The sequence below is a fragment of the Balaenoptera ricei genome, chromosome 6 (genome assembly GCF_028023285.1).
Source record: "Balaenoptera ricei isolate mBalRic1 chromosome 6, mBalRic1.hap2, whole genome shotgun sequence".
Lineage (NCBI taxonomy): Eukaryota > Metazoa > Chordata > Mammalia > Artiodactyla > Balaenopteridae > Balaenoptera > Balaenoptera ricei.
Window position 1 is genome coordinate 31222854 of NC_082644.1, and position 24041 is coordinate 31246894.

The window sequence follows — 24041 nt, forward strand, 5'->3', positions numbered from 1 at the left end:
CTGCAAACACCAGTGAATAGACAGTGCTTATTGGTTTATTTTCCCTCCTAGTGTATATTGCACCTCTGCTTTAAAAAATGAGATGTTTTTCTTCCTCAGCAGTGTCCCCAGAGGGCTGTCCATCTGTCCCTCTGCCGCTTCTGTTCATTTGTAGCAGAGGGACTGCCCAGCTGTAAGAAATGATAATAAAACATTACAGGCATGGCCCCCAGCTTGCCATTCTCCACATTATGTGCTTCCCCCTCTGTTCTGGGTGCTGCTGCAGCTTTGCTTTGGGGTCTCTGCTGTCTCCCCTCTTCACTGGCCTGACTTGAGCCAGTGTGTGGTTCTCCTGTGGTAAGAGGGGAAGAGGCCATTCTCCAAGCTGCAGCCAGGCCAGGGAGAACACAGAGGCCAGGGGGCTTGACTGGGGGTTGTCCCTGCACCTGCAAGGCTCAGCGAGGGTCCAGGGCAATTTGTAAATGTTTAGAAAGACATGCTTCACCTGCAGAGCAGGTTATACTGTGTCCAAGGCCATGAGGTTAAAGCTCAGGGCTAGACTGGCTTTCTGTCTGATGCAGTGCACACCTGCTAGATATGAGTTTTCTCTTCAAGGCCCTGGAGAGACTGTCAGCACACAGACACTCCTTGTATAATAATGGTACGAGAGTCCAGCAGCTTGTCCATCTGTCTTCACAGGTGGTGGGCCTTTGAGTGCACGTTCCTAGTAATGCTGCAGAGGATGACTTTATGCATATGCCTTTTTTTCTTCTTTTTGATTATTTCTTTAGGATAAATCCCCCACAGTTCTAAGGTCAAAGGTTATTAATATATTTTCTGCTCCTTGAAATTTATTTCCAAATCCCTGTCCAAACCATTCATTATTACACAGTGCTGCTTTCCCATGACATTGCCAGAGTTAGATTGCCCCATTGTTCCTAATCTTTGCTCATACAGAAGAAGTATAATGGGGTTTTCTTGATTCTTTTTGATAACTGTGGCTCATCATTAAAGTGATTCCATTATTACTAGCAACTCCTGGTTTTGAGCAATCGTTCTATGACTGCACGGTTGAAGTACTTTACATGATCCTCTAGGTAACACACTATTTTCCATCCCATGTGATACAGGGGAGGAAAGTAAGGCTTAGGGAAGGTGACCAGTTTGCCCACCATCACACAGAGCTGGGAGTCAGGCCATTGTCCCATAGCTCCCTGGTGAAGTCCCTGGCCCACCGTGGCCCTTCACTGGAGCTGTTTGTCTGACGATCTCACTCCTCCACAAAGGGACACAAACCCCCGGCTTGGAGACATCCTGCAGAAGCTGGCCCCATTCCTCAAGATGTATGGTGAATATGTCAAGAACTTTGACCGGGCCGTGGAGCTGGTGAGCACCTGGACCCAGCGCTCACTGGTATTTAAGGACATTGTCCAAGGCATCCAGGTAGGGCGGTCCCACCTCTGCTTCACGGGCACAGTGCTGGGTTTGTGTTTCAACATGGAGAAAATCAGTAAAATTGTGGGATGTGTCCAGATGCTCTATTGATGTTTTGATCCTTAAAATAACTCCCAGAGACAAATCATCATTCTCATTTCATGGGTGAGGAAATCGTGGCTCAAAAAGTTTGTGCGATCTGTGTCATCACAAACTATTATTCAATAGGACCTGGATCCAAACATGCTGGTCTCCCTCCACAGCATCCCTCAATGGCTAGTGGAAGCACTTAGGAAAATGTTGCATTGATCTTTTCTTTCTCTTTTTCTGCAAACAGCCTGTTCACACCTCTGGTTGCTGTTGTCTACTGCCATGTTGGTCTTTTTCTTACTGATTCATGAGGTTTTTATATGTTAAGAATGTCAGCTGTTAACTGTCAAATGTGTTGCAAATTATTTTTCTCCATTGATGTTTTATTTTTTAACTTTAGGTATGATTTTGTTTTCCATACAAAATTTTGGGGTTTTAATTAGCCACATTCACCAATTTTAAATAAAGTAATTCTTTAAAAAATATTTTAAGTATGTGCCACATGCACATACATGCGTACATGCACACACGTAATACATAGGTACATGTGCATATGTGTACATACACATGTGTTCACACATGCATACGTGCACCTACATTCCTCACTGTATCCTGAAAGGTTAATGGGCACAGAGTCCCTCTGTGCTGAGGGTTTGGAGGCCAGGCTCGGATTTGGGGTGGCCCCTTGATAACTTTCTGGGTTTTCCCCAGATCCCACTGTAATCAGGTCACCCATGATTTCTCAGCATAGGGTCCTAGATCCCCCTGCATCTCCCAGCATCCCTGTCCCTCCCCAGAGAGGATAGCTCTGATACTATCAGAGTGTTTCCTTCTCCCCTTTTGCCTGCACTCCTTGCACGCTCACCCCCTCACTTATGTCTGGGCCCTCCCAGCTGTCCCCACAGACAGTCTCCAATGAGGATGTGTATAAAAAGGCCAGCGCTGGGTCTAGAGCAGCCCTGCCTTGGGTCCAGCTCCTTACTCCATCGTTCAACCTCTCCAAGCCTCAGTTTCCTCTGCTGTAAGATGTGGTCTGCAGTCAGTTGGGTACAGTACTCCAGGCAGCCTCCTGGGGGATCCACACATGTGTCCATGGGTGCCCCACACTACTTCTATCTCCCCCACAGAAGCAGGAGATGTGCGGAAACCTGACGCTGCAGCACCATATGCTGGAGCCCGTGCAGAGGGTCCCCCGTTATGAGCTGCTGCTCAAGGACTATCTGAAGAGGCTCCCAGAGGATGCCCCAGACTGGAAGGATGCAGAGAGTGAGCCAAGCCGGCCACAGGCTGAGGAGCTCCTGGGCAGTGGGAGCTGGGGCCCCTGCTGAAAACCCACATTGAGAGCGACAGAGAGTCAGAGACAGAAAGAGAGAGACAAAGAGATAAAGACAGAGAGACAGATAGAGACAGAGAGACGGAGAGAGCTCCAAGTGACCCCTAAACAAGGAGGTGACTGAGAGTCTAAGTGTAAGGGAAAACCGCCCCTGCCCCCACTGTAGTACGAGGGGTGGATGATGGTTCTGTGGAGGGGGCTGCTAAGTGTTGGCAGAGCTTAGGCCCCACGGAGGACCTTATGGGGCTGGCAAGGCTGCTCCTGGTGCATGGGCAGCAGCTGGCGGGCAGCATGGGGCAAGGTCTGCACAGGGGAGTGGCATGCCAGCCCTGGCGGACCCCCAGCAAATGGGATGCGTCTGCAGGGTTGCACCCGCACAGCCAGGGCCAGGTCTCATGAGCAGCCTGGTACAGCCGTGGGAAAGGGCAGGAGCAGGGCAGAACCTGACACTAAGCCTCGTGGGGCAACTACCTGGGTGGAGTCACCAGGCGCCCTGCAGCTTGACTCTGTCTTCTTCCTGCAGGGTCCTTGGAGCTCATCTCCACAGCTGCCAACCACTCCAACGCTGCCATTCGGAAAATGGTGAGTGTGGGCGACCCTGGAAAATGCCCGAGGGACCAGTAGTTTGGGGCAGGGAGGGCACAGGGTGGGCCAGGCACTGTCAGCATGCATACTCACCCACCTGTCCCCCAGGAACACAGAGGCTCCACTGAGAGCCAGACAGGCCTGTCCCTTACTAGCTTGGTGATTGCTGGTAAGTTATATAGCGCTCCATGCCTCAGTTTCCCCATCTGTAAAATGAGGTCACTGACAGAATCTGTCTCACTGGGCTGTTGTGGGGATTAAATCACTCTACATAAAGTGCTCAGAACAGGACCTGGCATAATTTAATGTTAGCTCTTGGTGTTAGCATCATTCATTTGTTCGTTCATTCACTCACTGAAGCTCTGTCAGCTGGGGCTGCTCTAACAAAGTATTGTAGACTGGACAGCTTAAACAGCAGACATTTACTCTCACCATTCCGGAGGCTGGAAGTCCAAGACCACGGTGCTGGCGGATTTGGTTCCTGGCTTGTAGACAGCCACCTTCTCGCTGTGTCCTCACATGGCAAAAAGAGAGAGCGAGCTCTCTGGTGTCTCTCTTAATAGAGCTCTAATCTCATCATGCCCCCACCCCTCCCCCACCCCATGACCATGACCTCATCTAAACTTAATCACCTACCAAAGGCCCCACCTCCAAATACAGCCTGAAGGTGGAGGAGATGGTGTCCTCTTGTTGATCTAACGCCCCCGAGTAATAGGCTCTGCCGATGGGGAGGCCTCCTAGCCCATACCAATGCCTTTTGACCCAGTGGGCCCTGTCTTCACAGGCCCTTGTTTGGCCTGCACACTGCCTGGACATGGTGTAAGAATTTCTAAATCCTTGCCCAGAATTAGAGATCAGGTCATTTCACAGGAGAATCCAAATTCCTGGCTTTACTGGAAAACTCTGAAAACCCCAGGCCCACACTGCAACCTGGGACGAGGCGAGGTGCCCCCTAAGTGGGCCGGCTCTCCAGGCCGCCACAGTCCCTACCCAGCCCTGGTTGCCTCAGTCCTGAGACCTATTTACTTTCACATGGACACTGTTGTTTTCTGAGAGGAAAAAGAAAGTGAAATATTTCTTTGACCCCATATCTCTCAAAAGGGAGAAATGAGAGACAGGCCGCCTGTTTTGGGGCAGCTCTTGCTATGTGTGGTCCACATCCTGTGTCCTCATTACCTGCCTGTCCCCGTCTGGAGCCCCCAGACCAGATGGGCCTGAGGTCAGGCCCACAGTGGGGCACCCATGGCAACCTAAACAGGTGACATTTCACTCTAGATCCTTTTTATCTAATTTTCCCCATGTCTCTCTCAGGAGAAAATGCACAAGCTCTTGGAGGTGTACGAGAGACTGGGTGGGGAGGAGGACATCGTCAACCCTGCAAACGAGCTGATCAAGGAGGGCCACATCCAGAAGCTATCAGCCAAGAATGGCACGACCCAGGACCGCCACCTCTTCCTGGTGAGCCCCCATCCGGTCACACCCAGCCCTGCCCAGTCCTGCCCAGCCCAGCTGCAGAACCACGCCCCTGCCATGCCACACCCAGCCCAGGTGCAGAGCCCGGGGAAACCCAGCCACTCAGCCACACCCTCACCCAACCCAGGCCCAACCAGCTGCAGAGCCACGCCCCACCGCTAAGCCACTCCCCCAGTCCAACCCCCAGCATGGCCTCACCACGCCCACATTCAGCCCAGCCCCGCCTAGCCCTGCCCACTCCTGCCAGAGCCACGCCCCACCTCCTCCCTGGGGTGTTCCTCTGTGGAGTCAACCGCCCCGCATCCCATACCTGCCCGTCGTTATCGCAGTTCAACAGCATGATCCTTTACTGTGTGCCCAAACTGCGGCTCATGGGCCAGAAGTTCAGTGTCCGGGAGAAGATGGACATTTCCGGCCTCCAGGTGGGTGAGCCCCTCCCACCAATCTGTTCCCCTGGGAAAGCACAGAGCAGATGTAGGGACACAGCGCTTTAGCCACCAAAGCACTCCCTGCTGTGCAACTGGTTGCCTGCCTGCTTCTCTGGGCCTTGCTTCCATCCTGACCCAGGCGTGAGGGAACATCTCTTGAGGGCGCCTTGGCCTAGCATCCTGGGCTGAATGGGCAGGATCCCCTGTCCCTCCACTTGGCCTACCTGCCAGTGCGCTGCTGGATTCATGTTGGCAGGATGAAGGACAATGCCAGGACCTGGGTCGTCTCCCGTCCCCTGTGAAGTCAGCCCTAAGGGCCCCATTTACAGACTCTAAGGGAAACTTGGGGTGAATGCAGATGGGGTGCCCATCCTGCCTGCTGTTCCCTGGTCCTTGGTCCCATGCTCTCTCCACTCCTGCACCAATTTGGAGCCCAGATGAGGTTCTGCAGGCACTTGTACCCAAGGTCCAGATGACCCGTTGTTCCTGCTGTCCCTATTCCTTGAGTCCATCGATGTCTCGTGCTGTGGGGCTGCTGGAGCTGGAGTCAGTCCCCCTCTCCTGTGGGGGAGTGCTTTGAATTAACGGGCACTCCAAAAATACTGGCTAAATCAAAGTATTTAGTTACTCTAAAAAGTGAAGGGGTGCATTAGTGATACAAAAAATTCCCTCTGACAGTGGCCAGCCTGTGGGCCACATCCAGCCAAGGGCTGTGGGAGTGCGGTGTCAAGGGGATGAGGGAAGGCTCCCTGTTGCAGACACCGGCAGATCCAAGGTACCTGCCCATGGGGCCTCAGAAACCCCAGCAGAGTAGTGGAGATCCTCCTGGCTCTTCTCCTAAGATTCCCATCCCTGTGTCGGGAGTGCCTGTGGGTAACTTTGTGGGGAGAGGCACTGGGGCTGACTTCCTGGGAAGCCCTGAGAGCCGGCAGATTTGGCCGGCACAGTTCCAAGAACAGTGGATGAGTGGTCCTAGCCCTGCCTGAGTAGGTCGGTGGTCCACCCTCCGCCATGGACTGACTCATGGAGTGGCCCGCAGCAACCATGACCCTAAGCCGAGCACTTCCCTGCAGACTCACTGGGTCACCTCTGCGCCCCACTTCTCAGGGAAAGACCTCCAAGTCTGAGAGTGTGAGTCCACAGTTCAGGACCTGCTAAAAGTGACCTACTGTTTTTGTTTTGTCCTTTGTTGTATGCCTTCAGGTGCAGGATGTCGTCAAGTCAAATGCAGCCCACACATTCATCATAACTGGAAAGAAAAGGTCCCTGGAGCTACAAACTCGGTAGGTTTCAGCTGCCTTGGTGTCTGCTGCTGTGTGAATGTGTTTGACCTGAAATTTTAGCAGATGGCTTCCTTTTCTAAACTGGATAACCTTTCGATGTGTTTTTATTCATTTTACTCGCTTATTTGTGGTTTAAAATGTAACAGTACTAAGGGGAAGTCAAGGAAAATTAAGCCTCTGCCCACCCCCTGTTCCCCACCTCCAGAAGACATTCTTAACCATCTCTGAAGTATCCTTCCGGAATTTCTGTCCCCATACATATATATCTATTTTTTATTTTGTTTATTTATTTTTAAAATAAATTTATTTATTTATTTATTTATTTTTGGCTGCGTTGGGTCTTCGTTGCTGCGTGTGGGCTTTCTCTAGTTGCAGCGACCAGGGGCTACTCTTCATTGTGGTGCTCAGGCTTCTCATTGTGGTGGCTTCTCTTGTTGCAGAGCACGGGCTCTAGGACGCATGGGCTTCAGTAGCTGTGGCACGCGGGCTCAGTAGTTGTGGCTCGCAGGCTCTAGATCGCAGGCTCAGTAGTTGTGGCGCACGGGCCTAGTTGCTCAACGGCATGTGGGATCTTCCCGGACCAGGGCTCGAACCCTTGTCTCCTGCATTGGCAGGCGATTGTTAACCCCTGCGCCACCAGGGAAGCCCTGTATCTATTTTTTAAATCACAGATGACCATTTTCTATCTAGTCTGTTCTGCATCTTGCTTTTTTCATTTAATTTATCAGAAATCATCCCATATATGAGCACCATTTTCTAAAGCAGCATAATTTTCCAATATGATCATTGGCTGGTTCCCATTGACGGGCACCTAGGTCCTCTGGGGTCTTGCTGTTGCAAATGGTGCTGCAAGCAGTATCCATGAACCAAGTTTTGTACATATGTGTCGTTACTTCCATCTGGTAGATTCCTGGAGTAAAATTGCTGGCCAAAGGGTAGCATGTCCACTTTAAATTTTGGTGGCTACTGTCACACTACCCTGTAAGATGGTGCGTGACTTGTGGCAGGGCTTGGGAGAGCCCATCTCTCACTTCCGCCAATGATGTGAGATCTTTGCAATGACCCATTGTGGCCCAGGGAAGTGTTGATTTACATCCCCTGCAGAGGGCTCTGCATACCAAGCTTACCACATCCAGCCACATCTGACTTCATCTGGCCGTACCTGACCCCACCTGCACCCACAAGGCCACACTTAACCTCACCTGACTGCACCTGGTGATACTGGCCACAGTGTTCCAGAGCCTTTGGGACCACTTTCCCAAGCCTTGAGTTGCATTTCCAGGCAGTGAGCAGCACAGGCATGTACTGCAGGGCTGAGAGGAATCAGGTGGTTTACAGTCAGTATCCAAGACTAAATGAATAAAATACTCTTTTGGCTTTTATAGGACAGAAGAGGAAAAGAAAGAATGGATTCAGGTGAAACTCCTAAAGTTTTAAAGTAACCAAATGACCAAATTCTTGAGCGGTATGGCCATTTCATGTTGGAGCAAGGGATGGGATGGCTCCGTGTCCCCCCAGGTATTACCCACCCATCTATCCACCTTGAAGTGATGGGGTGACCAAGTTTATAAGCACCTTCAGACTCCACAAACCTTTGAATCCATTCTCTTATTTGGGGCTCCCCAGTAAACAAATAAACATAAAGGCCTGGAGGTGGGCATGTAGGGAGGTGCCCTCACCCTGGGGAGGATCTCCACTGTCTGGCAGCTCCAAGGTGGGTCCATGTTGTCCTTCTCTCCATGGCTGGCAGGAGCAGTGGGTCTTGCAGGACGAGCAGCTTGACTCCCAGGACGGAGCCTGTGCTTCCAGAGACAGGCCAGGCAGCGTCCTGGGGCAGCCAGAGCAGGCTCAGCTCAGAACCAGCCATGGTAGGGGCACAGGTCAGGAGGGCCACGGCAGAGCGGAGGCCAAGGCAGTGACCGAGGTTGGCAGACCACCACCAGGCCAAATGCTAACCATTAGATTTGTGGCTCCCAAAATTCGTAAGATGGAAATCTGAGTGAGAAGAGAAAAAGGAAATTGAAACAGATATTAGATGGGAATGCTGTTGCAGGAAATGGAAACATGGCCTCGAATCCATATAAAGTGTTCCGAGAGCATCTGCTCTTGGCTTGAAGTACTGCATGTGGGGTGGCACTGGGACCCATGGAGATTGGAATGGGGACCTGGTCAGTCACTGATCACATCCCTGAGCCTCGTTTCCTCATCTCAGAGGACATGTGAGCCTGTTGGTCAGGGGAAAACGCAATGACCACAGGACCCTTGTCCTCACCCTCCTGGAATGCTCTCTGAGGGCCCTTATTCTTTGTGGTTTTGTTTCAGGTCATTGAGGCCACCATTGAGAAGCACAAGCAGAACAGCCAGACTTTCAAGGCCTTCAGTGGCTCCTTCAGCCAGGATGAGGATTCCTCCCTCACTCCGGACCCGCCTGTGAGTGCCAGTGTCCCTGGGATGACCCAGGCCCTTTGCACAAGGACTGGTGTCTGGGAGGGAAGCTGGTCCCCATGCTCTCCTCATGCCCACCTTTATTGAGCATGCATGTGGGGACCCTTGTACCTCGTAGCTGGGGTGGTCAGCGCTTGGACAGGAGGGAGGGAAGGACAGGCCTGGATAAAGCTGCTACATGAGGCATTGTCCTATCACATGCACCGAGGGGCTGTGATCTTATCAGCAGGGGTAGCTTGCTCCCCATGGGAAACTGTCCCCAGGCCTGGGGGGAGCCAGGAAGCAGGATCCCCACCCAGGGCCAGATGGGTCCACCCTAGGCCTTGGCCATTCCCTCTGTCTGGGTACAACCAAACATGACTTCACAGTGAGGGTCCCTCACTCCATGCCTCAGGGACATCCCTGAAGCTAAGGGATACCCAGCCCAGCCTGGCTGAGCAGCCCTGAGTCCCAGACACCAGGCCTGGTTGGCCCTCCCTGTGGTCTCACTGGTCTGTGGCCCACAGGCCACCTCATTATCCACTTAATATTTGCATCAAATCTCCATTTTGTCTGCTTTCTGGACTATTTTAGAAGAAAACTTTGTGTTGTCCCGGGCAGGGAACGTACTGTCCCCTACCTTGAAAAGAGGTGACCTGGAAACAGAACCCCCCGCCCCACCCCATACCTGCCATTAAAGTTGGTGCAGAGACAGAGCCTGACCATAGAAGGCAGGGCACCGAGCTCTCCACAGATGCCTGAGGAAAGAGCTAGAAGCCAGGGCCACCTCACATGGTGTGATGCAGCTGGCTAGGCCTGGTGGGCCTCAAGGAGGTTCATACCTGCCCACCGCCCTCCACCCCAGCTGGGAAATGATAACTCTTCTGAGATGCCTTCAGGCCAGGGAGGACAGATTCCCAAAGTCATAGCAGACACTAGGCCCCGACAGTCTTCCTCCTGACCCTGTGACCAGACAGAAGGAATGGTGGCATTCCAACACTGCATTGGATGTCAGCATGTGGCCACGGAACCTCTGCTCATGCCAGCTGTCTTTGTCCCCTCCAGATGGTGAGCGCCAACTCAGAGGTGCCTGCAGTGGTAGCCACTGGTGGAGCGGGTGCTGCAGGGGTGAGTGACCCCCCCAGCTTTGACAGGGGTGGGAGGTGGAAGTTGGGGTCAGACCAGGGTGACCTGAGGGTGAGGGTTTAGCCTCCCCCTTCCATGTGACCTGGGTCCTCACACTGATGGCCCCTGCGGCCTGTTGGTGGAGGGTTGGGGCAAGCCCGCTGGGACCCAAATGTCCATTTCCTTGGGTGGGTGAAGGTTACACAGCTGAGTTCTTCTGAAGACTTGTGCTCTTTACCACAGGTAAAGTATGCCTGGATGAAATGTGGATCAAGGCGGTACCTGGCCCTCAGGAGGCTCAGTCAATGTGGGCGGAGAAGGCGTGGTCCAGGGTCAGATAGCCTGTGTCCACGTCCCCACCCTGACAGGGCCAGGCCACGGGACTATGCCCGAGTCCCTCCTGCTCCGTCAGTTTGGGAGATTAGTAACAGGGTAAATGTATGCACCTTGCATGCAGTGAGTATCCAGTACAGGGAAGCATCATTATTAACCACTGGGCCTAACAGTCGTGAAGTCTGATGACATTTATAAGCCTAGACTACCAAGGAGGTGCTGTACCCTGCATCCTGAGAGGGGATTCTCCTGGGCATCCTCGCTTTGCCCTATCCCTCAGTTTTCCAGGCTCGGAAGGAATGAGTGGAGGCCTGAGCCCCAGCCTGACCCCTAACAGGGGGTTTGCTCCTAAAGGGGAACTTCTTCCATGGGTGGGTCGGTACTGCCCCCACATTCTCTTCACTGTGCCTGCCTCTCCTTCCCTCCCCCCCACCTCTCTATCTCACATGCCTCATCTGGGCCAGCACTCCCTTGGTGGCAGGTGCTCCCCAGTTGGACAGCAAAGTCTGCCTGAATTTAGCGCCAACTTGCAGAGCGCCTTCTTTTCTGGCTACAAGGGCCACCCTGCTGGTCATCACAGCCATTCTGGGCTGGCACTTGTTAGGGTCAAGCCATTTTAAGAAGAGGAAACGGGCTTGGTAGGTGAGGAGACCTGGCCTTTGGCTCAAAGGCCTTGTGGTGGGACTTGACTTTCCTGGGACAGCAGCAGAGGGAGGGACGGATGTCTAGCTCATCATGGGGAGTAAGTGTTCCTGTCCTGATGTACATTTTTAGTAAGAAGACTAGTCCCCTCCTCCCACACGATCCATGCTGCTGGGTAGCACTGAGCCCCTGCTGAGGCCCCAGAACAGATGTGCCCAGATGCCCCAGTCCCCTGCTCTGTTACAAGAGCAGAAGCTTTGCCAGGTCACCACACGACCCCTGACCCAACGTGTCTCTGACTGCCGGCACTGGGAAAACGTTGAGAAGTTTTTGGGCTCCCAGGGAGGGATGGAGCGTTTCTAGGGCATCATGGGCTTCAGGGACCAAGTGAGAGGAGGGAACCCCCTTATTTGAGTGCTACTGCTGCCACATGGTGGTACTGCGAGAACCAAAAGGAGCCTGTGCTAATTTGTTTGAACTCAGAGTCAGGAAATCTGAAAGCAGCACTATCAGCAGGGGAGAGATGGTCTTGTCACAGCCCCTCAAACTGCCTGAGGGGCTTCCTGCATTGTGGCTCTGTCTGGCCTTGGCTTCCTTCCAGCCCACCCTCCCCCACCATGCCCTGGCCTCCCTCACTTGGCCGTGTCCCAGGGCCTTTGCACCTGCTATCCCCTCTGTGCAGAATGCCTCAATTATGCCTACTCTGCCCCAAGGCCTCATCTGTGAAGCCCTCGCGGCTGACCCTAGAGTCACCGACAAGTGTTTCTCACATGAAGCAACCCACCATCAGCTTTCTGAATCACCAAACTGTGCGTGTGAGGCTGGCAGTGTGCTATTGGGCTCCTTTCTGGAACGTCTAGGAATGTCATGAAAAGCAGCTTGCACACTCAAGCTTCATCTGTGTAACTAACTGCCCAGAGAAAAATGACAGATGGGGCCTCTGCAGCTTTCCAATCAGCTCCAGGGTCCCTTGGCCAGGGTTTCTGACAACCTCCATGATGGCCCTTTGCATGAAGCACTGCTTCTCCCTGCCTCTGCAGGGGAGCTGAGCTGGAACCCCTGCAGGGCCCTCTGCTATCCGACCCTTGGCCTGGGGCAGGCCGGAAGGCATCAAGGGCCGTGAGCAACCCCCATTCTTTGTAGGGTGAGTCCACAGGCAGGCCTCAGTCCGTGGATGCAGGGAAAAGTGGAAGTGGCTGCGGGCTGTGTGGTCAGGGAGACAGGGCTGAGGAAGATCCAGTGCCAAGGCAGAGAGAGAGGAGCAGGAGGTGGGGCTGGCACACATGACAGGCAGTGCCCATCAGAGAATGTTCTAGCTGGAAGGGACCTGAAGGTCACATGTTTAATGTTTTAACACGTGGAGTGGGTCCTGACATGAGGCCTTGGGCAACTCCTCCCCCTCTACCCTTACCTTCCCTTGGGTGGGGAGAAGAGAGAGAGCTCAGTGAAGCTCCTGCCATACAGGGTGAGTTCGACATGTGCTCAGTGGATATATGTGGAAAGTACTCCAAAGTGGGTTTTAATTCTGGCACTAGAAAGAGTGATCTTTGCTACAACATGCCAGATGTAAGCTTTTGGAGAGGAAATGTAAACTCACTCTTGGTGTGCTCATTTGATTTCCTGGTGGTGTCCTCAGACGCACAGTTCCCACAAGGCCCTCTTTCCTAAGAAAAGCTAAACCCAAACCAGGAAGTTTTGCAAGGGGGCCTTGCAGAATCCAAAAACTTCCCCGTTCTGCAAAAGTTCCATCTCTCGTCACGGAAGCACAGAAATGTCAGAGTCCAAAAGGCCTTCCTGGGCTCCAGACCCACCATGGCAACACATGGACCCTTCCGCGATGCCGTGAAAGGCCCCACCCCTGCCACCCGTCGCTCAGCGTGCACAAACTTAGTGCCGCCCTTCCACCCCAAGCCCGGGACAGGGCTGCCTGTGAAGGGCAGAGGGCCTGGGCTGCACCCGCCACAGGGCTGGGCCTAAGACCCAGGCCTATGTCCACACCCTTTAGGACCAATGATAACTGTGTGGCTCCATCTTCTGAGGCTGGTTGTCAGGGCCACTGTTTGGGACCCGATTCTTACCTGAATTTTCCTCCTGCTTCCCTGCTTTGTAAGTGAATCTGCTGAAGAGAAAATGCTGAATAAAACAGGCCCTCAGCACAGACCTCCCAGGCCCATGCTTGTGCATTTGGAGCGCTTTGGGTGAAGTTGCTTGGCTGTTACTGGGGAAGCCACGGTTCCACACCTCCCTGGTTAGACTTGGCCCAGGCCTTTCCAATGTCTCCACATCCAAAGAGAAAATCTGAGCCCCTCCCTTTGGTTGACTTATTCTATATCCTCATCCAAAAAGGAAGTATGGTTGGCCAGGAAGACCTGTCCTCAACGATGCAGGTGGGTTCACCTCAGCCACCTGGTCACCAGCCCTCGGTGTCGGGAACTACCTGGGGAAGCCGCATCAAGCGTAGGCCATGGTGGCTCACAGTCTTCAGCACCGAGGAAGCTGGTACCCAGCCAAGAAAGCTGGTACTCAGACCCTGTCTGATCACCGAACTGCAGCCTAAAAAAGGAAGCCAGGATGGGTCGCTCTTCCAAGCCCCAGCCCCAAGATGCCCGGCTCTAGGAACTGCCCTCTGGTCCCTCTGGCCAGGATGGGGTCCCTGCTGACCTTCAGGAGCTGAGCTCTTGGCCACATACCCCTGGCCCGCTACAGCCTCTCCTCCATCTCGTGGGCAGCCCTGCCCCTCAGGGATGCCCCAGTAGCCCCCATGGCCTCCCTGTGTTCTCAGCAGTTGTTCAGCGCTGTTCGCAGGGTCTGGAGAACCAAGGTTCTGCAGCACATGTAAGTGCTTGAAGGCAAAACAGCTGATCCAGCCACCCTGCCGCTGACCACTCCCACTTCAAGTGCCCTTGGTGTCCTCACCTGGAAAACAGGCATGGCAGGGTCACCTTGAAGGTTGGTAGAGGGCTGAGGCTCCTGGGCCACGGCAGACCCAGGGATGGCCCCTCCCCTGTCTTCTCATGTCTGAGCCCCAGCAGTCCTGAGAGATGGTCTCAAGGGAAGGAGCCCTGAGTGGGGCAGACAGATGTGCCTCAGGGCTAGAGTGTGGCTGGCAGCCAAGGTCGGGTGACAGGGGTGGCCTCCAGTAAGGCACGTGGCTGTGGGGAGCGTCAGTATTGCTTGTCGGGTCTGTGCCACCCATTTTCCACCCACAGGGCTCTGTGGTCCTGAGCTGCATGGAATAAACTGAGAGGGGGCCCAAGGTTTTCTTACACCCAGTGTCCATGGGGTCAGGGGTCATGAGCTGGAGGAGGAGGGGGATGGGGTCTTGGGCAGAGCAAGTGTCCCTATCACCCTCAGAGGCACCAGCTGGTCCCAGGGCTCCTCGTACCAGGGGGCCAGCACTGGCCTCACAGTGGTGGGGCCCACAGTGGGGTCTATGAGCAGAGGCAGCAGAGCTGGGAAGCATAGGCCAGAATAGTGTGCTCAGGCTACTTAACAAAGTGCCACAGACACTTATTCTCTAACAGTTCTGAAGGCTGGAAGTCCAGGATCAAGGTGTTGGTAGGGCTGGTTTCTCCTGAGGCCTGTCGACTTAAAGAAAAACACACAACTTAAGAGTTGAGTTTAAGTTCTATTCAGGATCTTACTGAGGACTATAGCCTGGGAGACAGCTCTGAGGAACTGCTTGTAAGAGGGAGGGGAGGAGCCAGTATATGTAGGAATTTTTTGGCTAGGAAATACATGTAGTCAAGCATACATTTTGGTAAAAGATTCCTGCTATATCACAAAGAACGGATATCTCAAGTTAATACTTTTAAGTGTTTTTCTCTGCACGGGAAGATGCAAGAACCTGGGGTCACTGAAATTCTTTCTGAGATGTGCATCTATCTCGGGGCCTGTTTCTCCAACACACAGAATGCCTCATCTTGTTTTTGCATCCTGAATTCCCTCCAGGGTGCACTGTCGTGGGTGACTGCAGTGGTTGCATCTTAACCCTTATATAAGTGGATGATGAGTGGCACTCTTTGTTCTTTTTTTGTTCACAGGCATCTCTCCTTGGCATGTAGATAGCCATCTTCTCCCTGTGTCCTCACATAGTCTTGCCTCTGTGTGTGTCCATGTCCTAATCTCCTCTTCTTATAAGGACACCAGTTATATTGGGTTAAGGCCCACCCTAGTGACCTCATTTTACCTTAATCACCTCTTTAAAGGCCCTCTCTCCAAATACAGTCACATTCCGAGGTGCTGGGGGTTATAACTGCAAACTGTGACTTTTGGGGGACACAGTTCAGCCCGGAACAGCCTCCAATGCCCAAGCCCCTCCCTTCGGTCCCCCTCACCCCCAACCAGTGCATCTCTTTCTCCTTAAACTTGCAGAGTTTATATTAAACATATTTTTTAGCTTATTTTGTTCACATTTTTATTAGGGAAGTTTTGGACACATACAAGTAGAAATAACAGACAGCGAGACCCCCACACCAGCCTGGAGCAGCTTCAACTTTGTGCTGTTCATGTTTTATCTGTCTTTCCACCCCTATCCTCACCCCACCCCCACATACTCTTCTTTCTTCTGGAATATTTTAAAACAAATCTCAGACCTCATTTTATTCTGCTCAGAAACACTAATGTTAAACTTATTTTAAGTGTTTCTCTTTTAAACAGAAAAAGTGTCTCTGGGCCTCAGTTTCCCCATCTGTGCAGGGGAGAGGTTGAGACAAGCACTTCCAGTAGCCATTCTAGCTCTGACATCCTGGGGAGTTTGACACATATCTGTGACATTTCTTAAAATCTTAAGTTTGTGGTGAATTGACTGTGTTTTCTGCTGGGACCCCAGCGCCCCCTACCCACACAGAGAGGAAATGCTAAGGGGCTGGGGCGGTTCAAAGCTAGAAAGCTGTTTCATCAAACGATGGGGCATTTCCTGAGAGCCATGGTTACATGTAAGGGCAATCAGCAAAACCAGTCAGGATTCTTGTGCTGTGACAGGGTTCAGGGCCAGGGGCGGTTCCTCACCCCACTTTACAGATGAAGAAACCAAGCTTGGAGAGGAGAAGTGACTTGTGCAGGGTCTCATGGCTGATGAGGGGCAGGGCAAGGGCCTGGGAGCTGTCCCCCAACTTGCACCACTCCTAATCATATGGGGAAACCTAATCAGACAGCGCTACTGAGCCCCCACCCCAGCCTCACCCTGCATGGTCGGTGCCCACTCCCACCTTCACTCCCTCCTGCCTCCTGCTCACCTCCCAAGCCCTTGCATCAGGTGGGGCTGGCGTCCTGGACACGACTGATGTCACTATGGCCAGGGGTAGGCAGCCAGAGCGGACCACATAGGTTCCCTCACCCAGCTCTCAAACCGCTGTCCACAGTGCAGAGGGAACACAGTCCTCAATGGGAATGTGAGGCAGGAGGTGGGAGGGGTTGGGGGGGCTGGTCAGCGAGTGGCTGGTTTGCTTTTCTACGTGTCTATTGGTTTTCTTCCTCTTTCACAAGCTGTTCTCGGTGAACACTTGAGAAAATCCAGATAGAGAGTCAGATAAGAGTAACTCTACCCCAAACAGCCAATAAGATCATCAGGGTGTGCTTCCTTCGTCTTTTTTTCATGCACGTACTTTTTTTGGTATAAACATTATACGCTACTGTACGTTATTTTGCAACTTGCTTGTTTCCCTTAGCAATATAACTTGACACCTTTAAACAGTCTTCCAACATGTCGCCTTGACATCTACCTCCCATGTATGATTTATATACCTGTTCCTTAGTTTTAGACTGCATCAGATTTTTTTAAATTTGTAAATATGTTTAACTAAAAGAGGAATAAATACTTTTTTTTTTTTTAAAGTAAAGTGATAGAATAAAATGAAAACCTCTCTCCCACTGCTGCCTGCCACTCTCCAATTCCTCTTTGCTCCAAGGAGTTTGATGTGGTTCTTGTAAAACTTTCTGAGAAACCTTACACAAAACAGCTTGTTTAAATGTAAAAGAAAACAAACAAACAAACAAAAAAGAAGTAAAAGCATTTTATAGTGTGTTCTTGTGACTAGTCTTAAAGATCTTCTAACCTCTCTGAACACACACCATGTTTCATGACTTCCCGTTGTCTTGCTGACAGGACTCATCACTGCCCTCTTTTGTGGGAAATTCAGGCAGCATCGGAGGAGATAGAGAGGGGAGTCCAGCCCCTGACCCTGCTCCTACCCCAGGAGAGTGCTCTCGCATGTGTTGGGTGGGCAACTGCGCACCCCTGAGTGCCTGGCATGGAGCAGGCACCATGCTCTGGGGTCCAATGAAGGGCAGAGCGTGGAAGCAAGGGCCACCTGGCTGGATGCTGGGTGCAGACACCCCAGTCCTTGGCGTCTGGGCTCCTGTGCTGAGCAGCCACCGTTTCCCCCAGTGTGGGTTCCGGTTGTTATCTTTGCAGACACGCAAAGTCACTGACCTCTGTGGTGGGACAAGTCATTCCAAGCATAGAGTTCCTGTTCCCCTTGGAATCTCACCCTGTGTGACAGCAGGGCAGCTTCTGGGGAGTGAGGCTGGGCAGGGGGCCATGGCCAGTGTGGCTCCTGCTTAAATCCCTTCTGCACGTCCGGCTTTTTTGCCCTGCATGTGCATTGCCTGTGTATCGCACAGCTGCCACTCCGCATGCGCTGGGAAGCTGACTGCAGCCGTTTGCCTCCCATAGCTTGAGCCCAGGAGAGGGTCCTCTAAGACCAGACGTGACAAGGAGAAGCAGGGCTGCAGCAGCTGCGGCGAGACCTTCAACTCCATCACCAAAAGGAAGCACCACTGCAAGTTGTGCGGGGCGGTGAGTCCAGGTGGGAGGAGGCCAGCTGCTGGGGCCTCCATGTGCTTAGTTCCTCCTCCCAATCTTCTTTCCATGCCCACAGATCCCTGGATCCTGGACCTTCTGAGCAAGAAGGCAGGTCCTGGAGGCCCAGCAGGGGACAGACTTGGGGTCTCTGCCCTGTGGACAAGGCTCCCGACTCCCATGGCTCACAGACAAGCCCTTCCCCTCCACATGCCATTAACACCTCTCCTTCCAGCCTCCTTCTGGATAGTCTTCTGTCCCTGGGCATTGGGGTCACAGGTGCCCTTGTCTTGCAGGTCATCTGTGGGAAGTGCTCCGAGTTCAAGGCCGAGAACGGCAGGCAGAGCCGTGTCTGCCGAGAGTGTTTCCTGACCCAGCCGGTGGCCCCCTCGAGCCCCAGCCTCGAGGACCCCTTGGAGCCCAAGCAGAGCACAGAGGTGGGTGGGCTGGGTCTGGTGAGCCTTCCAGACACAAGACCCCAGAAGCCTTGACAGACTGTGCTAGAGCTGTCGCCTTCCCTGAGACCAGGACTGGTAGAGCTCAGTTGGGTCCATAGGCCACTGAGAGCAGCTAGCAGTTGAATGCCAAATATCACATGTGTGCGTGTTGGGCTCTTAGGATCCAGTCATGGCTGAGAGCTTGGGAACCATTTGCACTCAGGAGTTAGATGGTGCATTAGTCAGCTCAGGCTGTATAACAAATACCACAGGATGGACAGCTTAAACAACAGAAACTTATTTCTTCATAGTCCTGGAGGATGGAATTCAGAGATCAAGGTGTCAGCAAGCTAGTTTCTCCTGAGACCTCTCTCCTTGGCTTGTAGATGGACATATTCTCCCTGTGTCTTCACACGGTCTTCTCTTTGTGGGTGTCTGTGTCCTAATCTCCACGTCTTATGAGGACACTAGTCATATTGGATTGGAGCCCATACATATGACCTCATTTTAACTTAATTACCTCCTTAGAGGCCCCATCTCCAAACACAGTCACATGGGGGGTTAGGGCTTCAACATATGGGTTTGAGGGCAAACAATTCAGCCCACAGCAGATGGGAACAAGTGTCATCTTCACTCATGGTCACTCTGATTGAAGGCCTGGAGACCCTGCTGAAAGGAGATGCTGCCCCTGCCTTGCCCAAGCCATCAGGGGGCTAGGGGGCAGTGAGGACACCAGACCCCTTCTCACCTCCTGTCCTCCTGAGCATGGCTGCTGCCTTCCAGGCCCTCCTTCAAGGGCACTGTACCTATTTGTTGAGGTAACAGGAAAGCTGGAAAAGTGAGAATGTGGTTTCCAAAAAAGTGCATTTTTCCATTCTCTCCACATAACATAGTGCATAATTCTTAAGGCCAACTGCACATCGGGGTCTTCTGGGAAGCTATTTATAATGTCAGTTTCCCTTCCCAAAGGTTCCAGGGAGGGTCATCCGGGTGGGCCGGTTGGAGCCCCAGTTAGGGTCTCTGTATGTTAGAGGTCAAGTGCATCAGTATATTAGAACTGAGTGTAGGATTATCTCGATAGAGGAGAGAGGAGCCCCTTGCTCAGCCCCCTTGGCCCCCTCATCCATGCACTTTAAATGCTGTGTTTGGGAGACCCAGGTCTCAGGTCCAAGCAGGAACCAGCTCTGCCAGGTGTGTCTGAGGGACTTCCTGATGACCTAAGAGTTGTGTCCATGACTGCTCTAAACACATCAGAAGAAAGGGAGGGGTGGGTGTGTGGTGTGTGTGTGTGATGTGTATGTGAGTGTGTATGTGTGTACTGTGTGTGTGGTGAATGTGTGTGAGGTGTGTGTGGGTGTTGGGGGGGTGGTATGGGTGTATATGTGTGTGTGATTGTGTGTGGTGTGTGTGGTGTTATATGTGAGAGGTGTGTGTGTGTACAGGAAAATCATCAACAGCCGCCACATTCTGGTTCCCTGCTGTTCCATTTTTTCCTACCTTATCTTTATTTCTGTCCTGACCTTTCTTGTGGTCTCACTGCCTAGAAGGTCCAGCCCAATCCCAAGTGGCCTTGCAGTGACCCTGGGGAAGCTCAGGCTGGCCCAGGCCTTGTCCAGTCTGTCTCCCCCTCCTCTCCTCTCTCCCCCAAGAGCTTCAGCCTTGGTGCTTCCTGGAGAGTGGCTCTTACAAGGGAGACTCCACCTGACTTGTCCTCTGTGTCCCCAGAAGCCAGCCACTGTGGACCCCCTGCCCAGCCTGCTCTGTGGCCCCCTGCAGGTGTCGGATGGCGGCACAGCCTGGAGCAAGGTGTGGGCTGCCATCTCTGAGTCGGACTCCCTGGAGTTGGTGCTGCACCTTCGAGGAGGCAGCCAGGTGTGTCCTCTGTCCGCTGGGCCACACTGGGAGTGGGGGTCCACCCTGCTCCGGCAGCCCACAGCCTCAAGCCCGCGGCGCCCAGATAGGCCTGGACCATGCAGCCTGGGGCCAACCCCATGTGGTGGGTGGCTCATGTGACCCTAGGGCCTCAGTTTCCCCGGCTGTCCAGAATCACCCTTCTGCTGCCCACTTGTGGGAGATGGTATTTAGTGATGCCAGGACTCCAGGGGCCGAGGTGCTGATGCTCCTCTCCTTTTCTGCAGGATGGCCAGCTGCTGCATGCCATCCCCCTCTCTGGCTGGAGGGTGAGTGTGCCAGACCCCGCAGAGAGGCTGGATGCTGGACACGTGTGGCAGCTGCAGCAGGCCCAGCAGTCTTTGTACCTGAGTGCCCCGTCCGCCGAGCTGCAGCAGCAGTGGTTGGAGGCCCTGAGCTCAGCAGCCCACGGGCACCCGGCCCAGGCCAGCCCGGGGGCCCAGCAGCCCCAGGCCCCAGCTGCCCCATGAGCTGAGTCTCTGCCGCATCTCCTAGCTGTACAGCCACCACGGCAGGGCCTGTACTCATCTGAGAGGTGGCATCAAGGCCACATGCAGGCATGAAGGGAGCCTGGACTGCTGAGGGACCAACAGGCCACATAGCACTTGGCCCTGGAGGGTTCCTCCACATCAGAGAGGAGAAAAATGAGGCCCAAACAGGGGCAGCCAATTGCCCAGGGTCACCCAGCACGTCCCTCAAAGACCCGGGCCTCTGCCCTCAGGCCCAGCAGTGTGGCCCAGAGTGGGGCGTGGGGTGACTGTCAAGAAAACTCCATCTGAGTGGGCAGTGAGGGGTCATCTGCGCCGGAAGACAGAAGGAGCTCATGGGTGGTGCCCAGGGACACCTGGTGGATGTCTGCAGTCATGCCACCCCTCCTGACAGTTGCCCACCCATCTATACCATCTACATCCATGTGAGCTGAACCATACTGGCCCCCTGGACTCCACCTCTCTCCTCTTTCCTCTCCCGGGGACTGGGCACACCCTGTGCCACCTCGTAGCTCGCCACCCCATTTGGAGATGCCCAAGGGGGCGAGTGGTGGGTTCCTGAATAACCATGCTGCGAAACTACAGGGGGACCACACAGGCATCGTGGGGGGGGACTGAGATTTGTGCCTGCCTTCCCTGGCGGGTGGTGGAAAGTGCTTATCTACATAAATAAATGCTGGCAGCCAACAGGTGGACACAGCCTTGGGGCAGGGTCTCCCCACAGTGGGCCTGCTGGTGGTTGGATGGAGAATGAGGGTAACAGATGGGCACAGCCAGTAATGAGGCCCTGGACCCCAATCCAGGCCTGCAGGGTGCAAGTAACACCCCTGTGGTTGCCCCAGGATGCAGCGGCATTAGACAGCAGGGCCTCAGACAAGGTGCCATGCCTGGAGACCTGCTCTGTGTCCCTGGTCATGCGAGTGAGGTAGATAGGGCCATTTGCCCCTGTAGCAAGTGGAGCCAGACTTAGATATGGGATCGTGGGGGTGCTGGCTACTCACAAAGATGTCAGGGAGGTCTTTTTGCACCAGAGCCCCGAGGCCCTTGAGGGAGAGCAGAGGGACTTAGGGACTGATGACTGAGTGGTGTCCAGTCCCTTGGGACCCCCATCCCTCTAACATCCGCAAGGCACCCTGCAGGGATGCCTATCACTGCCCAGCCATGGGCAGACTTGCAGGGCACATACCTGTGGGCTGAGAGGGCCATTGTGGGAGCCAGAAATGGATGACTGGTTATGGGTGAGGCGGGGGTGGGGCCCAGGCAAGGAGTGACAGGGCACAGGTGAGGTGCTCAGGGCACAGGTGAGTTGGGAGTGGGACCCAGGTGAAGTGGGCAGGGCCCAGGTGAGGTGGTCAGGGTCCAGGTGAGGTAGGACAGGACACAGCTAAAGTAGAGACCCAGGTGAGGTGGGCAGGGCACAGGTGAGCTTAGGCATGAGTCAGCGCCGTCCCCCACATACCCACCCTGCTACGCCTGGATGCTGCTGCAGCGGTATACCTGCTGCATCCCTGGGCGTCAATCCTGCATCTGTGAGAGCTCACCACCCTGCAGTGGGTGTTCTGAAGCTGCTTGATACCAGCAACTTGCCCACTGGGAAGGGGAGGCCAGGCCCTTCCAACTGTGCTCTTACTCAAGGAAATACAGCAAAGTCCCTGCCCATGGAGCCAAGGCAGGGACAGCAGGTGTCAGAGGCATTGAAGGGACCTGGAGCCCAGCTGGCCTCTTCCTGCTGGTCCTGCCCCTTCTCCCTTGGAGCTCTGCTCTCTCTGCCTCATGCACTGACTGAGCGGACCTATTGGGGCTCCTTCTCAGGGTCAACTCTGTAATACTCCAGTCTCACCTCAACCCCAGGGTGTTCCCACTTGACAGTTGAGGAAACAGTCACAGAAAGGATGCCTCCAAGAGTCCCACAGTTCCAGACCAAGTGGGCAGCCGGAATTGACCTGCTGGACAAGGTGCCACTCTGCTGGGGTCTGAGGGGGCAAGACTGGACCCCCCATCCAGGGTCCTCACCCACGGCCCCCACCGTGGGTTCCTGCCCAGGGTCCCCGTGTCCGGTTCCCAGTGAGCTCTCTGTGCCCCAGGGCAGACCTGAGCCCTATCCTCTCCCACCCAACAGCCTGGGGGGCCTGGCACACAAGCTTCCACAGTAATTTCAGGAGGGTCCTGTCCTCAGTCAGCACATCGGAAGGCCGGCGAGGGGGGCATTCTGTCCCTAGCAGCTCAGGGTACACCAGGACATTATATTCCATCACGGTCCATATGTTCTGGGGCCAGCTACAAGGGTGAAAGCAGGAGGCGTCCCAAAGGCTGTGGCTGCAGCAGGACCAGGAAAAATGTCCTCGCTGTCCATTTTGGACAGTGCTGGGCCCTGAGAACACAGAGGAAAGGAAATCCCTCTTTGGAGTGGCTATTCCCATTGAGACATTGAGAAGAAGATGTGCAGCCACAGGGGAGGAACAGAAGCAGGGAAGGAGAGTGGGCATGGCAGGGGGTGTGGCAGGAGGTCCCTAGGAGCCCCACTCCCAACCAGGACACCCTGGGGGAGGGGTTGCAGGAAGGGTGCCTAAGTTTAGTGCAGGGCCACCAAGGCCTGGAGGAGCCAGTGACACACAGTGAGGAGCAGAGGGAGGCTGGGGGAGACAAGGCCTGGTCATGGGGTCTCCACGGGGTCTCCTTTGGTGATGCTCCAGGAGGCAAGAGCCACGGGGCAGGCTTGGGGGTCTTAACAGATCCAGTTGGCTGCAATGGGGGCAACCAGGGCAGAGCTGGAGACAGGGCCTGGTGTCTCCAGCAAGTCTCAACACAGACCCCCATGACGGGCATGCTGGAGGCCAGCAGTCATGGTGATATAGGGGAGCCTCTGCCAGCTGTCCCCACGCAGGCATGGACCTGTGCGGCCAGAGCTTGCAGCTTTTCAGGAGATGAAAAGAAACTCAGATGTTCTTGTGAAATACCCTGATAAATGTTAATAACTATTGTGGAGTCTGAAGTCATGTGGTGGGTGGCTGGTGCATGGCCCCAGAAGGCAGGTCTGTCCCCAGGGACCCTTCTGGCTAGGGGCATCTAGCCTGCCCCTCTGGATGCCCCAGTAAGGACTGTGAGAAACAGGCTGCCACACCATGTGTGTGGCCTGGGCGTCTTCCTACCTGCACACTGCCCACCTCTGTCCACCTTCATCTTGCTCCCATAGCCTGGGGCCTGGGCACTCTGCACTGCCCACCCACAGAGGGTGGAGGCTGGATGCACACTGGCTTTCAGCCTCTCCACTGTC

At 54.0% G+C, this 24041-nt stretch overlaps 1 protein-coding gene across 3 annotated transcripts in view; it reads left to right on the top strand.

Moving 5' to 3' along the window:
- FGD3 (FYVE, RhoGEF and PH domain containing 3) overlaps positions 1-21454 on the top strand; it is a 35367-nt gene extending 13913 nt beyond the window's left edge. For 2 of the 3 annotated variants that reach the window (XM_059924410.1, XM_059924413.1), the window contains exons 6-18: positions 1266-1422; positions 2631-2769; positions 3360-3418; positions 4733-4879; positions 5224-5316; positions 6526-6605; positions 7991-8021; positions 8928-9035; positions 10095-10157; positions 17806-17928; positions 18228-18368; positions 20094-20240; positions 20507-21454. In XM_059924410.1, the coding sequence (XP_059780393.1) occupies positions 1266-1422; positions 2631-2769; positions 3360-3418; positions 4733-4879; positions 5224-5316; positions 6526-6605; positions 7991-8021; positions 8928-9035; positions 10095-10157; positions 17806-17928; positions 18228-18368; positions 20094-20240; positions 20507-20749 (1531 nt within the window). In that variant the 3' untranslated portion in view covers positions 20750-21454. The remainder of the gene's footprint in view (positions 1-1265; positions 1423-2630; positions 2770-3359; positions 3419-4732; positions 4880-5223; positions 5317-6525; positions 6606-7990; positions 8022-8927; positions 9036-10094; positions 10158-17805; positions 17929-18227; positions 18369-20093; positions 20241-20506) is intronic. The other variant, XM_059924412.1, reaches the window with a different exon arrangement.
- Positions 21455-24041: the final 2587 nt, after the last annotated feature.